The sequence below is a fragment of the Saccostrea cucullata genome, unplaced genomic scaffold (assembly GCF_032062105.1).
Source record: "Saccostrea cucullata isolate Sc308-1 unplaced genomic scaffold, CSIRO_AGI_Scuc_v1 ctg507, whole genome shotgun sequence".
In the NCBI taxonomy this organism is placed as follows: Eukaryota; Metazoa; Mollusca; class Bivalvia; order Ostreida; family Ostreidae; genus Saccostrea; species Saccostrea cuccullata.
Genome location: NW_026930525.1, coordinates 375,181 through 402,815, shown reverse-complemented (window position 1 = coordinate 402,815; position 27,635 = coordinate 375,181). Strand labels below are relative to the sequence as shown.

The 27,635-nt window shown below is 33.0% G+C and overlaps 1 protein-coding gene across 1 annotated transcript; it reads left to right on the top strand.

Moving 5' to 3' along the window:
• On the top strand, window positions 1–27,635 carry LOC134228892 (retinal guanylyl cyclase 2-like). Its single transcript, XM_062710588.1, has 19 exons — window positions 1–49; window positions 2,200–2,796; window positions 9,954–10,038; window positions 10,265–10,367; window positions 10,697–10,813; window positions 15,041–15,118; window positions 20,367–20,471; window positions 21,163–21,234; window positions 23,266–23,422; window positions 23,699–23,848; window positions 23,947–24,118; window positions 24,230–24,370; window positions 24,457–24,649; window positions 24,832–25,006; window positions 25,205–25,303; window positions 25,438–25,529; window positions 25,641–25,723; window positions 26,083–26,097; window positions 26,199–27,635. Exons 1-19 carry the CDS (start codon window positions 1–3, stop codon window positions 26,698–26,700), a joined length of 2,985 nt encoding a protein of 994 aa, XP_062566572.1. The 3' UTR covers window positions 26,701–27,635.

Genomic DNA, 27,635 nt, shown 5'->3' with positions numbered 1-27,635 from the left:
ATGACATCCAGGGAAATCATCCAGTCAGAACAATTTTTGATGCGAGATGGTATATTTATATACTTAAACTGATGAAAGAAAATTTGATGAAAGGTCGTTCATTACTAGGTACGAAATGTGATTAGCTTTCGTATATAAAAGAGTAAATGGACTGGTATATTGGGTCAGAAGTTGCAGTAGGTTACATCACATCTTTCTTGTTTGTTATAAAGTAAATGGATTAATCTATAGAGTCAGAAGTACAGTAGGGTACAATGTAGATCTTTCTTGCTTGGTTGTGGTTTGTCCATTCTAAGGTCTTCAAATTGATCAGCTTCGGGCAATGTTATTTAGATTGCAGCATTAAGATTACTAGTACTGGCCTCATATGATTCTGTGTTATTAACTTGGCGACAGGTGCTCCTGGGATGCTCATAAGTAACTTCGAATTATTTGCCAATATCATTTCACAGCGTCTTTTCTTCGTGAATCCATGATATTTTTGACAATATTCTTATGTTTTATGTACACGCAGTAGAACAAAATTTATTTTATCAATCAACTGAAGGTCTTCATTCATCTTAAGAATTTTCTTTGGGTTCAGAATTATGTAGACATTCTACATCCATTAAATCTCTCCCTAAGTCGTAAAATCGTCTGCTTAAATCCATGACAGATTGCATACTATCAGGGGACAGTTTCAAAACCTGTGACAGAAAAAGAATTAAATAAGAGAGATGTTGGTAATGTGAAATGACTAATTTACAACCCAAGTAATGATACAACTTGTCCATTGAATCGATAAAACTTCCCACATTGAATCATATGACTGCTCATTTAGCAAATTAAGTATCTGACTTTCTCTTCTCCATGTGTAAACATTACATTTTTATTTGCAAGATTGTTTTGAAAAAAAGACTGTTTGTATAACCCATCCTTAGATATGTAATATTTATCAACATTAAAAAAGATCTAAACACCAATAAAATGTTTTTTTAGGACTTTAAGTTTTCATATAAATGTGTACATTCTGACCTTATTTAGTTTATTTTAAAGAAAGGCATCTATCACATTTTTTCCAGGAAAATGTTCTATGACAATGAAGTATAAGTGAACGGAAATAACAGTTGTTATACAGGTAACCTACCTGGGGGATGCAAATGATGTTCTTGGTCTTATATAATGTTCAGAATACTTTATCTATCTCTATTTGTGCCACTTACCGTATAACTTCTAAAAGGGAAGTTGGGAACAACTTCTCTTATGTAATAATAGCAATACATAGAAAATAAATGAGGATGTTGCAAATAATTAGAAACCTATTTGAAAGATTTTCTGAGCTTGATATATTTTTTTTTTTTTTTTTTTGTATTAATTCGTTTTTTTTTTTTTTTTTTTTTTTGGCTTCTCACCCTTTTAAGTTTGTGACTACGCCTCTGGAGATATATGTATTAATTCGCCTACCCTCTGTTCGTTCGTTTCCAACGTCATCCTCTCAAACTCACTGGCAAACCTTTCTTGCTATGCTTCTGATTTGTGTTGTTTGAATAGACTTTTTAAATACGTTCTTTATTCCAAATATTTCTTTTGTCATAAGGATTTGGTCTTTATTTGACATAAGGTTTGGAAAAGTGACAAAGTGCATTTTCACTTCATCTATAAAATTGTCTTGCAGAAAATTAAACTTAAAGTAGCAAATCATATATTGAAACCAGATACATGTATAACTACAATTGTGCTCATTACACAAACAAGGTCTAAACATACCATCTTACAAAACATGCAAATATTTTTGAGTTTGTCGATGTGACTGGCCAAAAGGATCAGCTAGTTCTCCACCCACACCCACCTGCATCCTCAACACATATATAGATAGAGAGAATAAGAAAGAACACAAGGATAATTTTTAACGATTGATCAAGCAGAATGTTACTGTTTCGCATTCTACTAAAATTTTATTTAATTCCGTTTTTTTTTTTACCACAAAGACGATCTTTTCAATCCTCATAGTGTGTTTCTAATATTATATGACATTATGTTTTGGAATCTCTTGGAAAGGCACTAGGAATACAAGGAAACGAAAAACATGAAATACAACTTTTAATTCGTCATTAATATAATTCACATAGCTCTTAGTAATTTTATTTGTTATACATAATTTTCATTTTGTTTGTCTTCATTCTGTATTTTGTACTATTTAATTTTTTAAATGTATTTCAGCCATAATTTTGGCCATGAATCCGGGTGATGCAGTGTCTCTGATGGACATTGCAGATAAACTTGGGACTGTGGGTCATGTCTACTTTCTTCCCGCCAGATCTCCGTTTTTCAACACAAGCATAATCAATGAAGGTGTGCAAAATTTGGGATCTCACACCTATCAATCCCTTTTTGTTTTATACCCTATGTTCAATTCGACGGTAAGACCTTATAATACAACAACTCACGAACCAGAAAAAAGTGATTACGTCAGCAAATCATTGTACGATGCTGCTTCCTGTATATTTCAAGGAATGTACAACAACTACATGAATATTTCTGTACGGAATCAAAGAAGTGTATTGGATTTAGTAGGGACACAGTTTACAAATGGTAATGAAACATTTACTTATTCTGCGACAGGAGAACGTTATTTTCACTTTGGCTTACTAGACATCGAGGAGAATCTTGGGAGATTGACATTCAGCAGGGTAGTATACAAACAGAATAGAAATGGAGGCTGGATACAAGGGATCGTTAGCGACATTGACTGGGCGGACGACAAAGCGGTACAGCCAGACCCGTGCTTCATGCGCCATGACTGTACCCCAACAGATGGTAACAATCTTTCTGTACATAGTATTTTAATTTTTTTTATTAAATATCTAGAAATATTAAAGCGTTACAATATTAATCATATATTTACATTTTAGTACAGTTGGCATTAATATGGGATATAGTTTTGTCATTCTACACCTTGTATTCTGACACCATATGATGTCAGTGTCATGTATTCACAGGCACGTAGTATCAGGGGGGGCCAGGGGGGGCCTGGCCCCCCCACTTTCTCTCCCGACATTACCTTTACTATAGAAAATGTATACTGAAAGGAAGGTTGCCCCCCCCCCCACATTTCAGTATAGTGTAGTGTTATAAAGAAAAAAGTTAGCCACTCCCCCCCCCCCCCCCCCCCCCCCCCCCCCCACGAAATAGGATTTTCGACTTTGGGCAACTTTTAATATTTGGTTTTTTTTTTTTTGCTTGTCAAGTTTTTCAGGTAAGTAAAAAAAATTTTCTCAGGTTGGCCCCCCCACTTTCAAAAATGATGCTACGTACCTGATTCAGATACATGTGTGTACATTTTTATGCGCCCGGATCGATAGATCCGGGGCGTATATTGTTTTTGTCCTGTCTGTCTGTCTGTCTGTCTGTCTGTCTGTTTGTCTGTTTGTCTGTTTGTCTTCAAACTTTAACCTTCGCCATAACTTTTGAACCATAAGAGATAGAGACTTCATATTTGGTATGCATACTCCACTAATGAAGCTCTTTCAAGTGACACCAAGGTCAATGACCTTGTGACCTTGACCGCGACCTATATGCTAAATATAGTTTTTTCCTGCAGACTTTAACCTTCGCCGTAACTTTTCAACCATGGAAGATAGAGACTTCATATTTGGTGTGCGTACTCCACTCATAAAGTTCTTTCAAATGACACCAAGGTCAATGACCTTGTGACCTTGATTGCGACCTATATGCTAAAAATAGCTTTTTTTGAACTTTCACCATAACTTTTGAATCATAGGAGATAGAGACTTCATATTTGGTTTGAATACTCCACTAATTAAGCTCTTTCAAGTGACACCAAGGTCAATGACCTTGTGACCTTGATTGCGACCTATGTGCTAAAAATAGCTTTTTTTTAATTTTCACCATAACTTTTGAATCATAGGAGATAGAGACTTTATATTTGGTTTGAATACTCCACTAATTAAGCTCTTTCAAGTGACACCAAGGTCAATGACCTTGTGACCTTCATTGTGACCTATATGCTAAAAATAGCTTTTTTGAACTTTAACCATAACTTTTGAACCATGAGAGATACAGACTTCATATTTGGTATACAAACTTCACTAATCAAGGTCTTTCAAATGAAACCAAGGTCAATGACCTTGAGACATTGACTGTGACCTATATGCTAATAATAGCGTTTTTCGAACTTTGCTGCCGCCGGGCGCATAGTGTTTCACAAACACATCTTGTTGAATATGAAATAAACGGTTCCTTTCAAACAGTTTACGTGTAATTGATAGATGTTGACATTTTAGACCTTCAAAGCCTTATAAAGAAATTTGCCTTTATTTCTTTACGCATAATTTTTAACAGCGTTATTTATTGTACTGCAGCAAAATACAATAGTCGAGGGAGCAAAAACAAAACATAAAAGTGTTACATTAAGACTTTCGGCTCTATCAAGTTAAGATCATTTGTAATATTCTAAAACATCCAAATTTTAGGGCACAACAAAGCAATACCAAACTTTTTATTATATCAGGAAGCTATAACACTGAAAGTAATACCTAGTTAATTTTAAAGCGTTGGACGTGATTAGTTATCGTTCTGTTTACTGGCTAAGGCAGTGAGTTGTTGGTGTCCCGTGGAGCAGGGGTCGTATAGATACCTCGTGAAACAGTGAAAGTTACTTATAATTTCTTGATTAGCTAATGGTATCAAGTAAATCTACCCAACACTTAGTAAAAACTACATTTAAGGTAGTAATTTTATGGACAGTGAATTTACTAGTCTTCTACTGACTTGAACGAGTTTTTTTTCTTCAGTAAATTACTTACCGAGTTTACTTAGATCGTGTTTCGAGTAGTCTCTGTCTATTATAACACTCTTACCTTGAGTTCCAGTTTGGCAATATCGATATAATATGTAAGGTTTTTTTGGTTCCTAAATACGGTAAAACGAAGTTTATAGTTTATATATACATGTACATGTATTAAATCAATATGTATTTATGTGTTGAGTCTGCAAACCGGAAATATAAAAACTGAAATAAAAAGGACAATAGTATTGACTTCCAAGTAGTAAAATAAATGACAATGAGAATCCTGCAAAAAGTAATTAATTCAAAGATTTTTTGTTCTCGTTTTTCACACTAATCTGTATTAAGTAGCTGCTTGCATGAAGATTTATTCTTAAGGTTTACTGCGTCATTTTCATTTTCTTGCGCTCTCTGTTTAAGTAACGGCAGACATGCAATAGCTGTCTTAACCGTCCGTATTATCAATGAAAATGACAGGCTAAATACAGATAATATACATTTACTTCATAGACTGTATTAAATCGAATGGATTTTAAGAAACAGATTTAGGAAATATACTGCAAAGAAGTGTCCTAACTTCAGAATCAGTGACAAAGATGAAATAAACATGTCTTTGGTCTGACGTTTTTTTTAAAATTATTATTTATTGCCTAAGGATTACAAAATCATTAGTGAACAGAACTTTACAACTCTTTATAAAACTTTTAATTTATTATTCTGATTTTATAAACTACCGACTTATTGATTATGTTTTTTTTTTAATATTTTCAAAAAGTGATTATTGAAAAATTAGAAAGTGTTTAGAAATACACATGAACAATATCAGATACGAGTATTTTATTGAATACTTTTGAAATTATCCAAAAACTTTATCAAGAATAATTTCAATGTTTACTTTAAGTGGGTTATTTTATTTGAATCATTGAAGTCTCTACTACAAGTAATTTATTTTTTAGGAATAATTTAAGTGTTTTCTTTAGGTGGTTTTTTTAATGAATAAGTTATGTCTACTTTAAGTGGGTTATTTGATTAAGAATATTTTAAATTAATTTAAGTGAGTTATTTTATTTACTAAAGATTAACTAAAAGACAAGATATGGTAGCCGTTGAATCTGGCCCATTATTTGATGTAAAAATCAGAGCACAGTTTAAAATGTGATTGTTTTTATTTAAGAACTTACATTGATGCCTGTTTTAAAACCAGCACTAATTTTGATTCAAAGCATAAAAGGAGGCCATAAGCGGGTGCAGAAATAGGACGTTTTCCCGAATTCTTTCAGTTCTGGTGAAATTTCGTCAAATTTTTCCCTCCGGAAAACATAAAGCACAGGCTTGCTTATCTGAGATTTTTAAACACAAGATGCATCTGATACTTTTGGAAGCCTTTAGGACTGATCAAAAATTTTTTTTTGAATTCGATAATATCGTTATGATAACGAATTGTCGAATTTTTTTATAGGTCCTAATTGGGCTTCCGTAGATACTAGCGTATAAAATATATAAATTTGGTAGATAGGCAAGCTTGAGCTCTATGTTTTCTGAAAGAATATATGCAATAAAATTGGTTAAAATTGGCATAAAAATGAGAAAATTTGGAAATTAACATATTTTATTACCTTCCTGTGACCTCTGTGGATACCTTAACTTAGAACCAATACTCATTTTGTGGCAGGTGTGATAAGTGGTTCTCGATCTATAAACTGTTGCATCATTCTAAAAGACACCCCAAACCAAGGGCCAAAAATGATCTTAGCCTACCTTGTCCTGTCTATTTCATGTGGGTTATTTTACATGGCCGTAGGAACCGGGCCCTCAACTGAAAATATACGGCCGTGACCCAAACTGTTATTGCTTCCTACGGACCTGTTTTATCAGGAATAAGCTAAATGTTTACTTTAAGTTGGTTATGATGATGACAAACAACTTGGAAGAAGGCATCAAATCTTGCATTATCGATTGTTTCTGTTTAAAGTCTCAATACTACCAAAATTCAAGACATGAATTCTTAAACTTATTTATAGCAACAACAAAACGTTTTATATAAAACACTGTCATATACATTTATATAGATGTAATTTTTATTTGTTAGAAATATTCCTAAACCGGTACCACTTTGTATTTTGCATTTTTGTTATTTTGTTCATTCTATTTTTCTCTTTTGTACAATTTTTCCTTATATGGCTTTTTCTGTATTTTTTCTATGTTACCTTGTTCATTTTGTTTGTGTTTTTTATTCTCTTCTTTTGTACAACTCTCTTATTATCATTATTTGTTTTCAAATTTGTACCTTGACCGTAATGTAGGGAGAGGGCTAAAATAGGCTGCGCCTTCTGCCCAATCCTATTCACAATTAATAACATCAGTGAATAAAATATTGTTTAAATTAAACATGTTAAACTACTAACAAATATGCGTTCTTTTCTTGAAACAAAATCATATAGATCACACATATAATATACACATATCATATAAATCACACATATATTCAAATGAATTACAAAATAATCCTTAAAGAATATTCCTGTCCCTTGAACGCATGATTGCAACCCTAAATTAAATCATTTTCCTTTAGCAAAAAATAAACGATATCAAACAGTTTCAAATACAACTTCTAATGAGATTTTCTTTCAAGTATACTCGCTATATGATTTTAATATTAAACTTTTTATACATCGTGGTTTGTTAAGTTTCAGAAAGATAATTGTATGAAGACAACAAACATGGATCAAAGATCAAATGTTTTAAGAAGGCGTTAATAAACTGAGTTTAGGTGACTGATGCGTGCTTTACGTTTTATGATAATGGATTTCCATTGCAAATTCAATTACTTGCACCATAAAAATCATTGAATTTGTACGGTGTTTACACAGCGATATGCTTTCAATATAAATATACCGTACAATACACCGTAAAATTAAATTATTTAGGAACTTCAGAAGAATTTTGTGAACAAAGTGTAAGAATAAAAAGCTAAGACATATCCCGGTATTAAAAAAAATTTGTCGATGTTGTAAAAATGGGAAAAGTAAAGGCTCTTAAAGTATACAATTGGAACAAAATACTTAAACAAAATGACAATAATTCTAACAAATAAATACATAGCCAAGGCGTGCAAGGTGTTAGGTACAGATAAGGCTCAAGTGAGCTTTTCTGATCAAAATTTGTCCGTTGTCTGTCGTCGTCGTCGTCGTAAACTTTTCACATTTTCTTCTTCTTCTTCTCAAGAACCACTGGGCCAATTTCAACCAAACTTGCCACAAAGTATCCTTAGGTAAAGGGGATTCAAGTTTGTTTAAATGAAGGGCCAAGCCCTTTTCCAAGGGGAGATAATTATGAATTAGTGAAAAATTAATGGCATTTTTCAAAAATCTTTTTCTCAAGAACCACTGGGCCAGGAAAGATGAAACTCATGTGGAAGTATCCTCAGGTAGTGTAAATTCAAGTTTTTTTCAAATCATGACCCCTGGGGGTAAGGTGGGGCCACAATGGCCGATCAAAGTTTTACATAGGAGTATATAGGGAAAATCTTTAAAAATATTCTTCTCAGGAACCACTGGTCCAGGAAAGATGAAACTCATGTGGAAGCATCCTCAGGTAGTGTGGATTCAAGTTTGTTCAAATCATGACCCCCGGGGGTAGGGTGGGGCCACAATGGCTGATCAAAGTTTTAGATAGGAGTATATAGGGAAAATCTTTAAAAATCTTCTTCTTAACATGCTTAAGAACCACTGGGCCAGGAAAGATGAAACTTATGTGAAATCATCCTCAGGTAGTGTACATTCAAGTTTGTTCAAGTCATGGCCCCTGGGGGTTGGGGGGGGCAAAATGGCTGATCAAAGTTCTACATAGGACTAGATAGGGAAATCTTTCAAAATCGTCTTCTCAAGTACTTCAAAGCTATGATTAGTGATATTTATGTGGAATCATCCTCAGGTAGTGTAGATTCTAGTTTGTTCAAATCATAACCCCCAGGGATAGGGTGGGCCACAGTGGGGGATCCAAGATTTACATTAAAAGATATATATAAAAAAATCTTCCAAAGAATAGCAAAGCTATGATTAGTAATACTAGTATTTATATGGAAGCATTATAGGGTAGTGTAGAATTAAATTTGTTCAAATCATAACCCCCAAGGGTAGGGTGGGGCCACAATGGTGGATCAAAGTTTTACATAGAAAAATAAAGGAAAAAATCCCAAGAACAGAAAAGCTATGTTTAGTCATATTGACATTTAAGCATCCTCATGTATTGAAGATTTAAATTTATTCAAATCATGGCCTTTGGGGTAGGGAGGGAAACAATGGGAATCAAATTCAAATTATTATGAAGTTATATATAGGAAGAAAATGTTTTTGAAAAATCTTTTTATTAAGAACAGCAAAATCATATGCTGTATTAATATGAAGACAATCTCAAGTAGTATTAAAATTCACCCCCCCCCTTTCAGTGAACTTCTCAGTTCTGATCTGATTTGTGCTTTTTCCTAGCCGATTTGCTCAGGTGAGCGATGTGGCCCCTGGGCCTCTTGTTCCTTAAGTCATATGACTTAAGTCAGATAACAAAATTACAAAATACAGGATGTAAAGCACAAAATGAATATACATAAATACTGCTTATCTGTTAATACTGCTTGTTGTATACAATATTTCCAACCAAACATAGAAAAAATACTAAGTTTACAGATGTAAATCTCTAAGTGCTTCTGCTTTTTGGAGGAATCGGTAGATGTTCAACATGACCACAGTGTAAATCTATATATAAAGTTCAAGTGAGTATATGCAAAATTTAAATACAGAGTGACAAGTTAGGACATACAATTAAATTTTGACATTTACTTATAGTATACCTCGAAAAACATGAAATATTGGCAATGTTGCTTTTACTTCCTAATCCTCTTCAGGAATTGATTGATTGATTGATTGTATCTTGTTCCACATATCATTCAAGAACTGTTTTTACTCGTATAGAGAAGCCACCATATACTGGTAAAGGGCCATCTATACTCGGCACTCAAAGCTATTCAGCTTTGACGTTTTTCTATTGTGCCAACTCCTTCCACCTCGGCTTCTAAAGTTTCATTCGAAACGCATCATGCGTCTGCTATATAATGTCTACCAATGTCGTCTAAATAGTTATTAACTGTATCATGTTTTTTTTTAAATTTCAGAAATTAACCTAGGCGTTGCCGTGGCTGTCCCGCTTACCTTACTAATTATTATAGGAGTAGGATCCTTTATACTCATAGTGCTTTGGTGAGAAGTTATTTTTGTTGTTTCATAAGATGACATAGTGAATTGATTTCAAAGGAAATAAAGTTATATATCCATACACAGTTAAGACTAAGCATTTACATAATTGGTGATTTTTTATTTTTTGATTGATCTGTGCATTTCTGTTACTTCATCAGAAATAGACTTTTGCTTTCTGAATGAATTGCTTTCTTAAGCATGTAAAGAACTCGGGTTTCCATACTTTCAGGAAAAAGCGGAGAAAGATCAGTATGACAAAGGGGCCTAATAAAATTCTCTTAGAAACGGAAGATTTGACCTATCTACATAAAAAGGAGGCAAAATCTGTCAAAGCAAGTATCTATAAATTGAAATTCTAGCTCGGTCAAGTCTGGGTCTTGATCAAGAGTACAACATTCGTGGTTATCAATATAATTGACCGTGTCAATAAGCACTGTATTCATAAGCAGAAATGAATTATAGATATGAGGGAAGTCAGACTCAATTGCATTAAACTCAGAAAAGAAAAAATATAAGGAAAGAAAATTGGCAAAAGTGGTTTGTTAACAAAGCGCAATGGTTATTTTGATGCTAAATAAGGAAATCATTTTTAGTTGATATATTTACATTTATTTGGATATTGAATCTCTTTCGTGTCAAATAATTTGTTCACTTTTTGCAGATTAACAGCGGTCCATTCCTTGACAAACCTGACCTAGTGAAAACCTCTGAGAAATCAAATCGCTCATTGGCCAGTCTTCACGAGTTTTCAGAGTTCTCAGAAATAGCAAAGTACAAGGTATTTAAGCAAAATACTGATGACTGAATGATAGATATAAAAAGTTTCAATTTACACTGTATTTTAGATGGGAAAAAAACGTTTTCTCATGTAAAAAAAATATATAAAGAAGTCTATTTTAAAGCTATACGTGCACAATTATGATATATCTACATTCCAAGACTTAGTGAATTGATTGATTTTCTAAATTTCTAAAAGAAAGTTTAATTATTGTTCATCGGTGAAATTGATAGATAACATCAATGCTTATAATGTCAGCAACGACTTAAATAAAAATCAATGTCATAAAAAGTGATCAGTGGATGAAGCAGTCTATTTAAAAAGTCAGTCAACTTTCGTCACAGAGACATTGACATTAGACACTTCTTATTTATGGCTTTTAAAAAATATTTTTTATCAAATGAAACCAAAAACTGTACATGCTAAAGAATATATATTTATCTTATTTGAGGTTTGAAAAGTAGGTACATCCATTTACTACTCAGCATATTATTCTTCAATGAATACAATAAGTTTCATATAAACATTTACTCAAATAAAAAATTATGGCATATTATGTTTAGATACATATATTCTATTGTTTTATGGAGCACGGATGTTAACCTAAAAATTAATTTTTGAATAATTTTTGTTTCCGTATGTTAGCGAAAAGGAAAACATTTATATGTTCTAGTCTCATTTTTAAGAAGTCAAATTAATATCCATATATGTAGTATGAATGTGGTATGAAGGATTTCAAAGTGCAATGGGACGCTTAAGTCAAGTGGTCTCGATAACACATGTATGATATTCCCGTCAAAAGACGAGGACTTTCACCGAATTTCTGTTGTTTGACACGCCAACATATTGAAATGTTCCTACCTTGCTGTTATTTTCTGTTGACATTACATTGACTTAAACATATAGTAGGGTGAAATGCTAACCCAAAGCTAGTGCACGAAGAATAAACCTTAACACTTTCATGGGTGCAAGACTAACCCTAAAGTCAAATTGAGTTTGAGTCTCTTGCGTGGGTGTGAGGCTTACCCAAAGTTTCCATTATTGTGCGAGATTAACATTCATATCGGGTTGGTGCATGCAAGAATCAACCATTATCAATCAAATAGTGCACAAGAACTAACCTTAATCTTTCGGGTGGATGAAACAATGGAGATAACGAACAGTATTAAAGATCAGAAGTCCATAAAACAATACAAAAATTAATAGGAGCAGAGCAAACACGGACATCTAAAACATCGGAGATGGGATCAGGTGCCATGGAGGAGTGAGCATCCACTACTGACAAGTCACATCCGCCGTGTGCTCCTTGTCATGATGGGGAAATAACGGAAACTCTGTCTCAATTTAGAGTATAAATAATGGACTAACAATAAGTATGAAAAACGTCAGTCAGCATTTGACTCAATGATAAATTGTATATGCTGACAAGGTCATTGTATCGACCATAGAACTTACGAAATGATGATTTTAAACGAGACTGCTGAAATTCTTGTTTCATTAAACTGTTTGTCAATAATTAACCTCGCTTAGAAGTTGTTCATATTATTAAAATTAGATGTTAGATCCGCTCGCACACTCGCTACACTGACATCTAACAATATCCCATTTAGGGTCACGTCAGAGGTCAAATTCTATCAACCAATTAAATCGTCACCTGCAAAATCATCGCATATTTGCTGAAGCGAATAAATCTAGAGTTGTTCCGAACTTAACTTCTGACGTGGTCCTCTGTGGGATGTTGTTAGATGTTAGTGTAGAGAGTATGCGAGTGGATCTTACATCTAATTTTATTAAGGTTGTCATACTTAGAGCATGCTCTTGCATATCGAATCAACTAAGATATATAAACTCCGTATGCAGGAGATGAAGGTATATTGCTGCATAAGTAAGGGAAGTTGACGATAGAAAACTTAAAGTCATCAACTTTTCATAAAGCTTGCATGGTTGTTAGATTACCATTAATGTCCTTTTCAAGTAAAATATCCAAATACGAAACAGATGCGTCAAATGCGAATCTTATATCTCTAGCTCACCAGGATATATCGTATTGACATAATAATGGAAATTATCATTGTTAATTGACAATACGTCGTCGATATATCTAAATGTCGAGTTGAAAGCCATATCAAGTGTTTTCATCTTTTCCCACATAAGATTTTGCACAAATTCTGCTTCATATGAGTACAAAAATAGGTCTGCTAATAATTGGACACAATTGGTATCCATGGGAATTCCAATAGATTGTTGGAAGACCTGGTCTCCAAAAACAACATAATATTGTCAATCAGAAACTCAATCATCTTTAAGATGTCAACTTCAGAGTACCTTTGTGTACAATCAGAATATTTAAAACAAAACAATTTTGCAAATGACCGATGACAAGGTAAGTAAATTTACGAGTTCCACTTTTATTGAAAAAGCAGCTGTCAATGATATCCTGGATTTTAATTTATCGTGGGAATGGTTGTGTATAATGTTGAAAAGTCGTAAGTTTTTAAGCTGTTGATTTTGGTGACATCTTGTGATTTCAAATTGTCTAATTGCATTTTATTATATTTCTAACCTTAATCGACTTATGTGTTGTAAAGTCATTGGAAATTATTATTATATCTTCCTTGTATTTCTAATGTCAGATATTTTTTTAGTTTTTTTTTTTTGTGTGTAAAATTTAACATTTCTTGGTTGATTCGATACACAAACGCATGCTCTACGAACGAAGACCATATTTTTAAATGAGATGACCTAGCGACAAACACGTTGATGAAACAAGGGTATCACCAGTCTCGTTAAAAGTCAATATTTTGCAAAATCTAAGGTCGATCCAATTACTAACGATCGAATGTTGACTGATGTTTTTCATATAAGATGTTTTGCCAATCATAACAAGTAGCGTAAGACGGGTGTGTTCGGTTAACACGGGATTCTTACTTACTAACATGAGACATGTATTTTAAGAGGAACGTGCACGCACGTGTTAGCTCTGCTTTCAATTTGCATAGTTTTAAAAGATTTTTTAGTTTGATTACTGCTCATCATATTTTTATACCAATAAAATACCGGGGGTATTCCTACTGTTTTATGGTATCTGCAAGTCTGTATTTTCTTATATATTCTAACGAAATTCTTTAGTTTTTAATAAATATTGCAATGTAACAACATTTGAATAATGAAGATTTAAGCACATGTGGCCTGTAATTTTGTTTTTGGAATAACGTGATGATTATAGTGAGTGAGAAGAAATAATTATACTGAAAATAATTTATTTCTTCTTAAGAGAGATAGATTTATTGATCTCAAATGTATGAGATTATATCCTACCGGAAAAAAACTGATAGGGTCATATAAAGAAAATCCTCTTACTGTAATAACTTGTTGATTACCGACAGAAATAAAAAAAAAATCTTTATATCTGCAGGGTAGTTCTTTGTTATATATACTTACGTTTTTGACTGAATTATTTACATAATGAAACTAATAACATTCATTTTGATAACTGTAAATTGTTAACACTATCTACTTTTTTATAATGATTATATTTCATGAATTTTAATTATCAATGGATTTTCAAGAGTATTCCCTTTAAGAGAACTGTAACAAAAGAAAACATTTGTTTATTTTGATAATTTGAAGTTATAAAAGAAGAATAGGAAACGTTTGAAGAGAATATTTAACTTTCTATTAACCAATGTCATGAATATTAAAAATATACTTATTTATTACATACTTAGTAATAAATACAGGATTTTTGCATATGCGATATGCCTGACAGCCCTGCTTGGCTGATATTGATTTGCGGGGCTGATACGGATCAATATCACACCCCTAGAAAATTTAATTTAAAAAACAGTTAAATTAAAGTGGTGTGTGACCAAACAGTACTTGTGGTCATACACATATTTTGGGTTTACAACAATTTTAACTTTCTGAATGTAAGGATAATCTAATTGACAAATAAAAGATTATATTTTCAAATTACGGATCGGGTACATTTGAAATAGAAGTAGAAACAAACCCAAACTGTAAGAGACAATAGACCGTGTACATGTAAGAAGTCCATGCATGATTATTGTCAGACTTATTTTCTTCTCAACTTAATGTGTACTGTATTTTATAACTAAGTATGCGTTCGGCTCTCTGACTGATATTGGTGTCTCGGGCTGATATAGGATGTGATATGGAAAAGGGTATGTATTATTCTCTATGTATAAGACTTGATATATTTTTCAGGGGGATGTAGTCTTTGTGAAGGAGATCAAAGTAAAGGGATTTGAAATAAAAGGCAAACTGTTGTCATACATACGCACGGTAAGCATTGAAATTCAATTAAAAATCAACTAGTGTAAAACAAAAGTTTCCATAGGTCTTATTGCTCACCTGAGTCACATATTGGAACATTATGTCAGACATTTTGGGTACTTTTTTATTATGATTTTTGTCTAACATAGTATGCGATTTTAATTTTTCACAGGTATTACATGTAAAGCTCTAATTTACTCCAAATGGTCTTTGTGTGAAAAACAATTAATGCACTTCTTAATTGCACGTTTCATTTGGGAAACATGAACCTTTTATTCGCATGCACTCTTGCCTAGGGACATGACCTTAAATTGAAGAAATGAATTTCTTTCACCCTTGTGTTACATTGAGAGAAAGATTGGTTGCAATAAGCCGAGGGCTTCTAAAGAAATCGAAAAATGCGAAACGTTTACATCAAATTACAGTTTAGGGACAAAAATTACAGCAATGACTAATAACAACATAGAAACCATTTTATATTTCCAAGACATTAGTGTGTGTTTCATTCAGCTGTATTTTATTTTGAGTGGATTTTTTTTATTGTATGTTTGTTTTTGTAAATAATTAATCGAAACAAAAAAAATACTGTCCTCGTCTAGACAAGAATTTAAAAATCTGTCCCTGACCAGTGCTATTACCCCCATCCGTGCCCCTACGAATGTATGATTTATGGTAAGCCACCATAAGAATTAGAGTTTTGGACTTTGTTTTTATCCTTTTTATTTTCTTTTCTTTTTTTTTTTTTTTGTCAAACTTTTTTCAGTAAAGAAGAAAATAAATAATCTGTCCTTGATCTTATTGGAATTGAATAATCTGTCTTTCATCAATATGAAAACATTCTATCTCGGAACCCCCCCCCCCCCCCCTCACCCAAGCTCCCTCAGAATCAAATCGTCGTCCCCTAATACAAGGTAACATCACCAAAATCGTTAAAAGCACTGGTATACATCAAAAAAGTAAATGTAAAGAGTGACAACATAAAATAGCTCTTATAAACGTTCATTATGATTTAACTTAATTGTATAAAACAATTTGTATGCCAAGAGTAAGATGATGCCTCCTTTCTGAAAAATATTTACTGTAAATGTATAAAAGCATAAAAGCAAATTTCCTGAAATACTTCTTTCTCGCTTAGAAGCGCGTTAGTTACTAGAATAATATCCAAAGAGAGAAGTTTCTGACGTTAATTGGTGCTGCTGAATTTGTAAGCACACAATAGAGATGGTCTCTAAAACAGAGCACAGACAGTCGTAAACAACTTTTTTCCATTATAAAACTATATAAGTATCCATAGCTGTTGAACTGCTGCGTAAACAATCTAGTCCCAGTTGTGTTCAACAGACATTGTCACACTGTTATTTATTTTCAAATTGGTTTTAATACTTATTATACTGATTGTGCCAAAATGAAGTTAGTGATTTGTTATATTTTTAGTTCCACAAATATCTTTCAAAAGATTTATTTTTTTTAGTGAATTTTATATTTGTTATCCCTAAGCAAACAAGGTTATAAAGCAAACATTGTTATTTTTCATTTATGATGAGATTTTCAAAAACTGTTTAAGGTTGAATCAAGTTGAATAAAAAAAGAACCGTATCATTCTGAATCGAGACCAAATCGAATCGATTGAACACTGAAAAGTCCTAGCCTTCATGTCTTTTTCAGTTCGTGAGCCCTTGTATTGGTCAGGTACAGAAAGTTATTCGTTAAAATTTAAAGTAAAAACAATAACCTAACAAATCATTTGAAACACATTAGACAAAATACGATTCATTGATAGCTGAATTTAAAAACAAGGTCATGTATTTACATAGAATCTGCGAAAAGTTAACTTTAGATGGGCTAGTGAAATCTCTGTAGCATCAAGTTATTTGTCAGAAGTTTATCTGGTTCAAAAATTGTTTGACTGTATATCGACCTTTGCGTATCAAAACAGTTTTGAAGCATTAACACTATTTGCAGGGGATGTTTGTTTATTTAACGTCCCATCAAGAATTTACTACACATGAAGAATTACTGATAGAATGCTGCAAATTTAGAACTGTAGCCAGTACATGGGGCCTTTCAGCAATTAGGGATCTTTTTTGTACCAGCATCTGTTGCGACACGGAACCTCGGCTTGAAGACTCGGTCTCTCCGTCTCGCAGTGGAATTCGAACCCGCGACGTAAGAATCAGCTACGTATAGAACAAACGTTCTAACCAATGCGCAACCCGAGCAGATGTGATGCTGGAATATAGCTAAATAAATAAGAGGTTGATCATGAAAAAGTTGACGTAATCCTTTTTGTCATAAAAATTTAGGCAATTACCGTTGATAACTGTCGCCTGCATGGCGCAGTGGATAGAGCGTCTGCTCTAGAGTCGCGAAGTAAGGAGTTGATCCTTACGTCGCGGGTTCGAATCTCACAAGGGTGCTGGTACGAAAAATATTCTTCCCTGCTCAACGGCCCGAAGTGCTGAGTATAAGACAAAATTCGCAGCTCTATATCGGTAAGTGGTTGCGTCTCCATATGAGTAAAACATTCTCGAGAGGGACGTTATGCAGCATACAAACAAACAAACCAGTAAATCGACTATTGTAGCTCATTTTTAGCTCTACTGGTCAGAGACCAGAAGAGCTTATGCGATAGTAAGGTGTCCGTCGTCCGTCCGTCTGTCTGTCTGTCCGTCTGTAAACAATTTTTCAAAACGCTACTCCTCCTACAGTTTTGGTCTGATTTCAATATAACTTGGCACACAAGTAGACTACACTAAGATACATAAAATAGTGCATCGGTTTTTGATTTCGATGAACGGTGTTGCTATGGTTACTAAAAATAGAATTTTCTTTGAAATTCCTTTAAAACGCTACTCCTCCTACAGTTTTGGTCTGATTTCAATATTACTTGGCACACAAGTAGACTACACTAAGATACATAAAATAGTGCATCGGTTTTTGATTTCGATGAAGGGTGTTGCCATGGTTACTAAAAATAGAATTTTCTTTGAAATTTCTTTAAAACGCTACTCCTCCTACAGTTTTGATTTGATTTCCATATTACTTGGCACACAAGTAGACTACACTAAGATACATAAAATAGTGCATCGGTTTTTGATTTCGATGAACGGTGTTGCCATGGTTACTAAAAATAGAATTTTCTTTGAAATTCCTTTAAAATGCTACTCCTCCTACAGTTTTGATTTGATTTCAATATTACTTGGCACACAAGTAGACTATACTAAGATACATTAAATAGTGCATTGGTTTTTGATTTCGATGAACAGTGTTGCCATGGTTACTAATAATAGAATTTTCTTTGAAATTCCTTTAAAATGCTACTCCTCCTACAGTTTTGATTTGATTTCAATATTACCTGGCACACAAGTAGACTATACTAAGATACATTAAATGGTGCATCGGTTTTTGATTTCGTTGAACGGTGTTGCCATGGTTACTAAAAATAGAATTTTCTTAGAAATTCCTTTAAAATGCTCCTCCTTTTACAGTTTTGGTCTGATTTCAATATTACATAACACACAAGTAGACTACACTAAGATACATAAAATAGTGCATTTGTTTTTTATTTTGATGAACGGTGTTGCCATGGTTGCTGAAAATAGAATTTTCTTTGAAATTTCTTTAAAACGCTACTCCTCCTACAGTTTTGATTTGATTTCAATATTACTTGGCACACAAGTAGACTATACTAAGATATATAAAATAGTGCATTGGATTTTACTTTCGATGAACGATGTTGCCATGGTTACTCAAAATTGAATTTTCTTTGAAATTCCTTTAAAACGCTAGTCATCCTACAGTTTTGGTCTGATTGCAATGGCTTCTTTTCTCATCCTTTGTTATAAGTACAAACCAGTAGAGCTACAGTCTCGACAGAGACTTCTGGTTTCTATCTACTTTGTCACATAGGAGGAGAGCAAATGATTTTGAATTTTGGAAATTTAAATGAAGAATAAATAAAGATACTTTACCATGGTTCATAACGATAGTGTATAATGTATCACACGTCTAAAAAATTGTTTAGTATCATGAACAAATCAGACAATGTTTTTTTTAGACAAAGTTTTTTAAGCCCTGTTATTTTTTGAAATGGAGTTAAGCATTCAAACAACAAAATTACGCTTTAACTATGTAGGAACCTTATAATGAACCTTCGCTAAGAACGCCGTATTTGTGTGAAATGTTCAGAAAATTCAATAAACCTCTGAAGCTGATTGGTTATAAAGTAGACTGCACATTTATCTCCAGAAATTGCAGGTTACAAATGTTATTGAGTGACCAATTATGTGATATTCCAAAGTAATTTAGGTGAATGAATCAAACATTTTCTGTCTTTTTTCATCGATATTCCATTAATAAAACCAATAAATAAACTTTATCAGTTGTGAAGGTTAGTGATGGGTTGAAAATGTTCCCGGTACAAAGCTATGTGTTTTCTAGTTTTTAACTACAATGTCTACAGTAAGTTCATGCTTGGGTTAAAATAACACATTGTCTGCTTATTTTCCCTAACATTTTTCTATTAACAATTTCCCATTTATTATACTTTGTTTGAATGGTGCCTTTTGAGAAAAGCAAATATATATTTGAATTTCATAACATGGAGCACAGTGGCATCATAAAATTTGAGGTCATTTGGTTCTTTGCCATTTTCTCTTTGCGGAAATTGAGCATGCAATCTTTGATAATATGGTGTATATTAATTAGCAAAAAGTTTGCTTTCATCACGAAAGTGCAATCTCACCTGCCAATTTACCAAAACAGGGAAAGCATTAATTTTTCAGCGAAGCAGGATGATGTTTTATTTTCATTTTCATTCTGGGAATTTCTACAGCTAAGTAAACTACAAACATTATCAAATACTAAGTATTAGGTTTCAAAATATTTAGATGAAAATTTCATAGATAAAAAAATATTATATCATCATTTTTCTTTGGCAATAAATTACATGTGTGTAAAATTATTCCAAATTGCCGTATTGTTCCTTCTAATGCTCTGCCTGTATTTCACCCATCAGAATCCATTTAACCACAATAAGCTGTAGTTACAGAGTATATTTCCTTGTTAAAGGAACCTATTGAATTAAACACTCTCTGGAAAAGAATGAAACCTGATTCTCACAATCGATCCATGAATTCACTTTCAATGTACCTCCGCAATCAAGGGTATGACTTCGTTCTACCAAATTCATCAGAAGTCGAGGCGTGAGCGGATTTTTAATTACATTGTTCATCCTTTAGTTATTCTTCATTTGCAGTTGCGAGACATACGCCACGAGAACGTGAATCCGCTATATGGCTTCCTCATTGATCCTTTGAGACCAGCTCTTGTCTCCGAGTACTGCAGCCGCGGGAGTCTTTGGGTAAGAGACTGGTTCCTGGGACCATAAATGACAAGTAGACATGTTAATTTGTGCCAAGATTTGGACAGAAAATGACAAAAGTGTTAACCAGCTGTTAAGAAAGAGTAGTACTTGAAAAGATTTACTTTTTGTTACAGCTCTGCTACTTAAAGATTGTTTTGTAGTACATTGTAGTGGATATTTTTTCCTCGATCATGAATGTATTATAACCAAAATTGTAATTTGATCATTAAGATATATATGACAAGATTTTTCCAATAAGAAAATTATACATAGTTCTTACATCTTATCTATATTTCACATTTCGACAAGATGAAGATTAATTTAACAGGAGAAATGTTTTCTTCTTAAATTTTAAGAATGAACCTGAAAATAAAAGCAAAATTGTTTTAATTTCTCCCTGTTCAACTATTTTACGTTGGTTGAATTAGGTGAAACGTAACTTAAATGATGATCTGAATTTCTTGCAAGATTCCCTTTAGTGATATATATGCAATAGCAATGCGAGGTTTTATATTCCGTAGCTGAAACGATATTTTCTTTTAGATATTTCAGTCAAGATAAGTTGATTACTGAAATCTAGAAACGGAAAATCTCTAATCCCTAAAATAATTACTTTCCTACCACTAGCAGTCTTTGATATATCATGATATATCAATGTATTTACGACTTAATCTATGTTCTTTTACAGGATGTCCTGAAGAACGAAAATATCAAGCTAGACTGGGACTTCAAGGTGTCTTTATTATCAGACGCGGTCAGGGTGAGTGGAAGCTTCTTCAAGCCAACAGGAGGCAGGGTTGATGATTTATTACTATTATTACTATTGTTATATGGGCATAATAGGTCTTCCAATATGATTTACAAATATGGTTTTGCTTTTTTATTTAATCATTTTGATTTTTTCAATCTTCTAAGACAAAAACTTCTTTAAGGTTGTGACGTATTAATGAATTGAGACGTCTCCTAGCCAGTTAATATATATTTTTATGCACCTAAAAATCAAAATTAGACAAACTTTATAATAAAATTTTGATCAAATCAAATCATAAACTTGGTATAACAAAATTGGATTTCAAAATGTTGATATGCAAATTACAGTTTCCTTATACAAAAATGGATTAAACATTATAAAATTGTTAATACAGTTCCATTGTATCAAAATGGATGCTACAATGTAAATTTGCAAATTTTGTCAATGCAAAGGAACATCAGTAATCCGCAAACATTCACATATAAAATCAAAAGAGTAGAATAATACAAAAATTACAAGAAACAAAATATCTGCTTGATATCCACAAAAATGCATAACATAATGAATATCTATAAAGCATGTATCAAAAAGTCTCAGATAAGTGTATTTACACAAAGATGGACTAGTGGCAGCAGGTGGGGTAAAAAAGCACCACCTAAAAATGACTAGAATCTAAAAAGAAAAACAAAACCTGTAAAACCCAGTTAATATATATTTTTATAACCTAAAAAATGGAACTTTTTTCTACTTCTATAATAAAAGACTCTCAATAGCATGTTCGTAAAAAGTAAAATTATTTTATTTATAACATCAAAACCTGAATACAGCAAAGAATTCACTCTAAGAGAACATTTTTGCCAAATGGCAAAGCATGTGCTTTAACCATTGTCATAAATCAATATCAAAAGTTTTCTTTCTCAGATAATGCAATCTAAGAAATAAGTATTATTTAAATTGCATATCTTTTGGTGTAAATAAAACAAAACCAACAGAGAGCTTAATTTAGAAGTCCCTTTTGAATAGCTAAACAATATTCTTATTTTAAAAAAGTAAATACAGAGAATTATATGTACTGTGTATTTAATTGAAGCAGGAAACTTCATTTATTTTTCACATGTTTTGATGCCATGCAATAAACAGATCGAGATGGATACCCTGTTATCTTATTCACACTGAAAGTCCCCTAGTAGGGTTTCAAATTTTTTACTCAGTGTCTAAAAGCAGATGGTATCTGTAATAACAAGGATGTAATTCGCTCAGCGTAAGCGTTATCTAATGTTATTGAGCTTAGCAAATCCATATAATTTTGTTACATTTCTTTTTAAACATTCAAATAAAAGTGAAAATTAGGATAATGAACATGAATTATGGGTTTGGATTACTAATAAAATTAAAGAAATAAATTTTTCAACGACATTCAAGAAATCTTTGATGCTGCCGATAAAAAGGGTGAATATAATTACCTAGGCTGCATTACTCGGCGTAATAAAGGTTTTTAGTTTAACGATTTTGCTCTATATCGGTGTTTTGTTAAATGATGATTATCTTTCCAACAGTTGTTTGTTTTTCACTTTTCTCTGTTGCAAAATGCTGCCTACGAATAAAAAATGATATTGATAATTAAACAGAATTTTATTCTCTTGTACACAAATATTAGTAATGGTAATAAAACAATTCTTATCATTTAAATGTGTTTAATCTAGATCTCTTTCTCGATATTCTCTTGAAGGAAAGGGTGACAAAATGAAAGTACTTTTGCCGTACATAAAACAAGCATCGTGGAAATGAAATGAGCTAAAATTGTATTAAGATCAATTCTTGTCAAATAAAATAATATATTCATATTTGATTCAAATATTTGAAATATTCAGCAGTTTTCAATATATTAAATAAAATTAAAATACGATTGGGATGAGTATCATTCAAAAGGATACAGAATTTTCATGGAGATGATGCGGCATTCAATGATTCTGTCTACTATGATAAAAACAACATGTAAGATTTTAAATGCCAAATTTCTCTGAAATTTTTTTTGTAAAGGGACTAAGATTCATCCAAAACTCCACCATTCGGTACCATGGAAATTTGAAGTCCCGGAACTGTGTCATTGATAGTCGTTGGGTGTTGAAGCTATCGGATTTTGGAATGCCAGGGTTTAGAGAATGTGCCAAAATGACAGCCAACTACGATGTAGAACGTGCGTTCGAGAACTTTTATTTATTTAAACACACATTTTACAGAAAAGCATACTGCATTCGGTTTCCAATTTATCCGCTTTAAAGGTTTTTAGAGGAGAGCTAAAAGGGAATAACATGATTTGTTACAGGTTCATAGGAACGTTTATCAGAATGAGTTCATGTATTTTAAAATGCTCTTTATTTGCTGATGACTTTGAGATAACACTTCATAATCTAGCACAAGGATCACAATGAATACAGTAGTTAAGTGCTAATTAGTCTTTCATTGATTTTAGAGTTGCTCTGGACGGCTCCAGAACATTTACGGGACCCATTTCCAGGAATGAAAGGTTCTGAGAAGGGCGATATTTATAGCCTTTCTATTATAACACAGGAAGTAATATTAAGACAGGAACCATATGCAATGCTGGAATATAAAACAAAAGGTACAAAGTAAATGCCAAAATATATAAATCATATCACCCCAAAAGCAATCAATGTTCTGAAACCGTCTTCAGGATACATTTGATTTTTATTTTTATAGAACTAATACAAAGACTAAGGAATCCTCCACCCCTTACCCGTCCAAAAGTTTCCCCACAAGCAGCGCAGCCACAATATATCATGTTAATGAAACAGTGTTGGTCAGAAAACCCCGACCTCAGGCCCTCAATAGAGGACATCTACCAACAGTACAAATCGATTAGTGGGGGAAAGTATGGACTAGTTTCTGTTTTAAAATAATATTTTTTAAAAAAATGAAAAATAGTAATTCAAAATGGTAATTCAACTTACAGTACTTATCTTTGGTTGTTTTCTGGTTCCAGAAAAACAAACATTGTCGACTCTATGTTTCGGATGTTGGAAAAGTATTCAAATGATTTGGAGGATATAGTGAAAGAACGAACAATCCAATTAGAGGAGGAAAAGAAAAAGACTGACCTCCTTCTTTTTAGAATGTTACCTCCGTAAGAAAAAAATCACAGCATATAGAAAATTTGTTGATGGTCAATGCAGTAATTGATGCAAGTTATGTATACCTCCTTCTTTGTAGGACTGTGGCTGAAAAACTCAAGTTAGGGCGGCCTATAGAGGCAGAGGAATTTGCCGAGGTGACAATTTACTTCAGCGACATCGTTGGATTTACAACGATATCAGCAAGAAGTACACCAATGCAAGTCGTAGACCTTTTAAATGATCTCTACACGATGTTCGATGGGACCATAGACAATTATGATGTCTACAAGGTATCAGCAATATTATCTTATATCATACCATGCATGAAAACAAAGATCAATACACCCGGAGTTTATGTTAAGAAAATAATAATTTTGATATTCTTTTTTCCCCCTGCTTTTTATTACCGTAAACCATTGGATAAAAGTACTACAAAATCAATTCATATTCATTCCGTTAAATGCAATTACAGGTGGAAACCATTGGAGACGCCTACATGGTTGTGAGTGGTATTCCAGTGCCAAATGGAAATCGTCATGCCGGTGAAATCGGTACAATGGCGCTCGATCTTCTCAGTCAGTGCGGGACTTTCACTATACGTCACATGCCGGAAGTTCCTTTACGGCTACGCATTGGCCTTCATTCTGGTAAATAGACTTTCTTCATTGAAAAAACTCTTCTCTGTATTTTCTTTATTCACCATCATTTAAGCATTTCTCACTGAGTTTCAATCTTATTTTTCTTTTTCATGATTTTGATTGGCAACCAGTACATGTAAACATTGTCTTTATATCAAGAAATGGTTATTCCAGAATTTAAACTACAGTTTGATAATAATGTATTAGGTACATGTGTAGCAGGAGTTGTCGGACTCACTATGCCAAGATACTGTCTCTTTGGAGACACGGTTAATACGGCTTCCAGAATGGAATCTACGGGTGCTGGTAAGTTGTAGAAGTATGTAAATCTCAGAAGGCCAGCTTCAGTCACCATCTAGTTTCAAATGTTGTGATTAAAAGATAAAATTCAAGTTTCACTGTTTCTGAGATTAATAAGAGTTGTTCTATCCATATCTTAGCATTTAGGATACATATCAGTCAGGCGACAAAACTTGTTCTAGATGGACTTGGAGGATATATCATAGAATACAGAGGAGAAGTGGAATTAAAGGTATTCTATCTTGTATAATACCAGTTTATTTGCAACTATTAAGTGTCGTAATTTTCTAGTTAACATTTTCATATTCCGTGAATTAACAAAAAACATCAACTTAATTTGTAGGGCAAAGGAATGGCCAAGACGTACTGGTTGATCGGAAAAGATGGGTTTATTAAACCTCTTCCGGAGCCACCGCCATTAAATGAGTAAGTCAAGGCTAAATAGTTTACAGCAGTTTCACTAAGAACAAATACACATGTAACTTTAGTTTATGGAGTTTTTTTCCTTGTTTTACATTATAAGAATTCTAGGAGTCTTCACAAAAGTATATAACAATATACGAATGTACATGTATATAGTTTTCATAAAATAATATATGAAATTAAAAAAAAGGATCAAAGTAGCCATTGAAGGATAATATGTACAGTAGGTAAAATTTTAACCATCAAATATTCATTTTCTGATACTCGTGTCTGCTTTCCGGAAATCTGCTAGGTATCTGGATACCAACAAACACATCTGTTATTTTTTCAAATTTTTCTATGAATTTCTTACACGCCAACAGTGGATGTAATCACGGGTAAGTGTACTAATTTGATGTTATTCATAACACTGAGTTTCAATCTTACACAAATTATAGTTCAAATCATACACATGTACATGTTGTTTTTAAAATCATAGACTAGATTCGATTCTAAATCCTGTTGCATCCTCGACGGCGGACCTAAAAGAAAGCACTGCTTCAAGCGAAAGTGATGGTCTTAAAAGTATATCTCCCTCAAAAGTTTCTCACAAAGAACGCAATAGTTCAGCAACGAAGGAAAAGTCCAGCAAACCAAAAGGGCCTTCTCATAAAGGAAAACCTCTGAATGATAATTTCTCAAACATTAACGAGGTTTCTCATAATAAACAAGAAGACCATTCTGATATCTCTCATTCGCTGGATAACAAGCCACTCGGAAATTCAGTCAATCATAGCAATTCTCTTTCTTCATTCAAGAAAGATAATATGCATGATCATAAGAAAAGTAGCAATTATCGTATGAGTAAGTATTCAAATGCGATGGCGGATAAGATCAATACGGAACCCAGTGCGGTGTCTACATCAGAACTTCATATGACTGTCCTCTCAAAGCATGACGACAAAGTAACAAAAAAGTTATCCCCAGTCGCAGAAGTCTAGAGGATCGAGTCCAGTTTGATAACTATTGATGGGAAATATAAATGATCTCAAAACTCGTATGAGAGGTATTTGATTAATGATGCTTGTAAACTTAATCGACTCTGAATAGCATTAATTTATTGTCTTATTGACCTCCTTTGTATACACCTTTTTTACGGGCTTATATATGTATATGATATATTTTGGTGCCTGGTTAAGTGTTTTAATTTGTCTGCTTAAAAGTTCTTTGTAACCAAGGATTTAGGAGGAAAAGCTCTTTGCATTGAATTTAGTTAAAGTTTGACATGAAAATTATTACTTGTAATTGAGCAGAGAAAAAGTGAAAGAAAACCTGACAATTTCTGAAAGAAAGTTTATGTAGCAATTTCAAAAAATGCTCTTTTACTCTTGTATCTGTCCTTCACATTGAATTTTATTTACGAGGAGCACACGGCGGATGTGACCAGTCGGCAGGTGATGCTCACTCCTCCATGGCATCTGATCTCACCTCTAATGTTTTGGAGATCTTTGTTTGCTCTGCTCCTATTTCATATTGTTTTATGGACCTTTGATCTTGAATACTGTTCGTAATTTCCCATTGTTTCATTTAATAAAATACACTGCAAAAGATCGGATGATTTTGAATAGAAACAGTTGACTTAATATACTTGTTTATTTCCGAGGGTTGTCCAGTAAAAATCGTGGGTAAAATGTTTAACGTGAACATTAATCAACGCTGCCTTTTACGATTTTTCTGAATCTTTAGTTCATTTTTATCAAAAACATAGCAAATTTCAAAAGCTGCTAAAAACTGGGTATACCCAGTTTAAATTATGGGAATTCTAATGAAGCAACAGATTCTCCCTTTTAATGATTTAAAAGACAACCTTTTCTCAACAGTCTGCAGAAAGAATCTTTCGTTACTGCTTGTGGCAGATTGTCTGTATGTTCCACTT

Bases quoted from the DNA above. Each gene is read 5' to 3' on its own strand.
- LOC134228892 (XM_062710588.1), top strand. From the start codon at position 1: ATGACATCCAGGGAAATCATCCAGTCAGAACAATTTTTGATGCGAGAT. The intron at 23,849-23,946 runs GTACAAAGTAAA...TTATTTTTATAG, and splicing joins GCTGGAATATAAAACAAAAG to AACTAATACAAAGACTAAGG. The intron at 24,650-24,831 runs GTATCAGCAATA...ATGCAATTACAG, and splicing joins ACAATTATGATGTCTACAAG to GTGGAAACCATTGGAGACGC.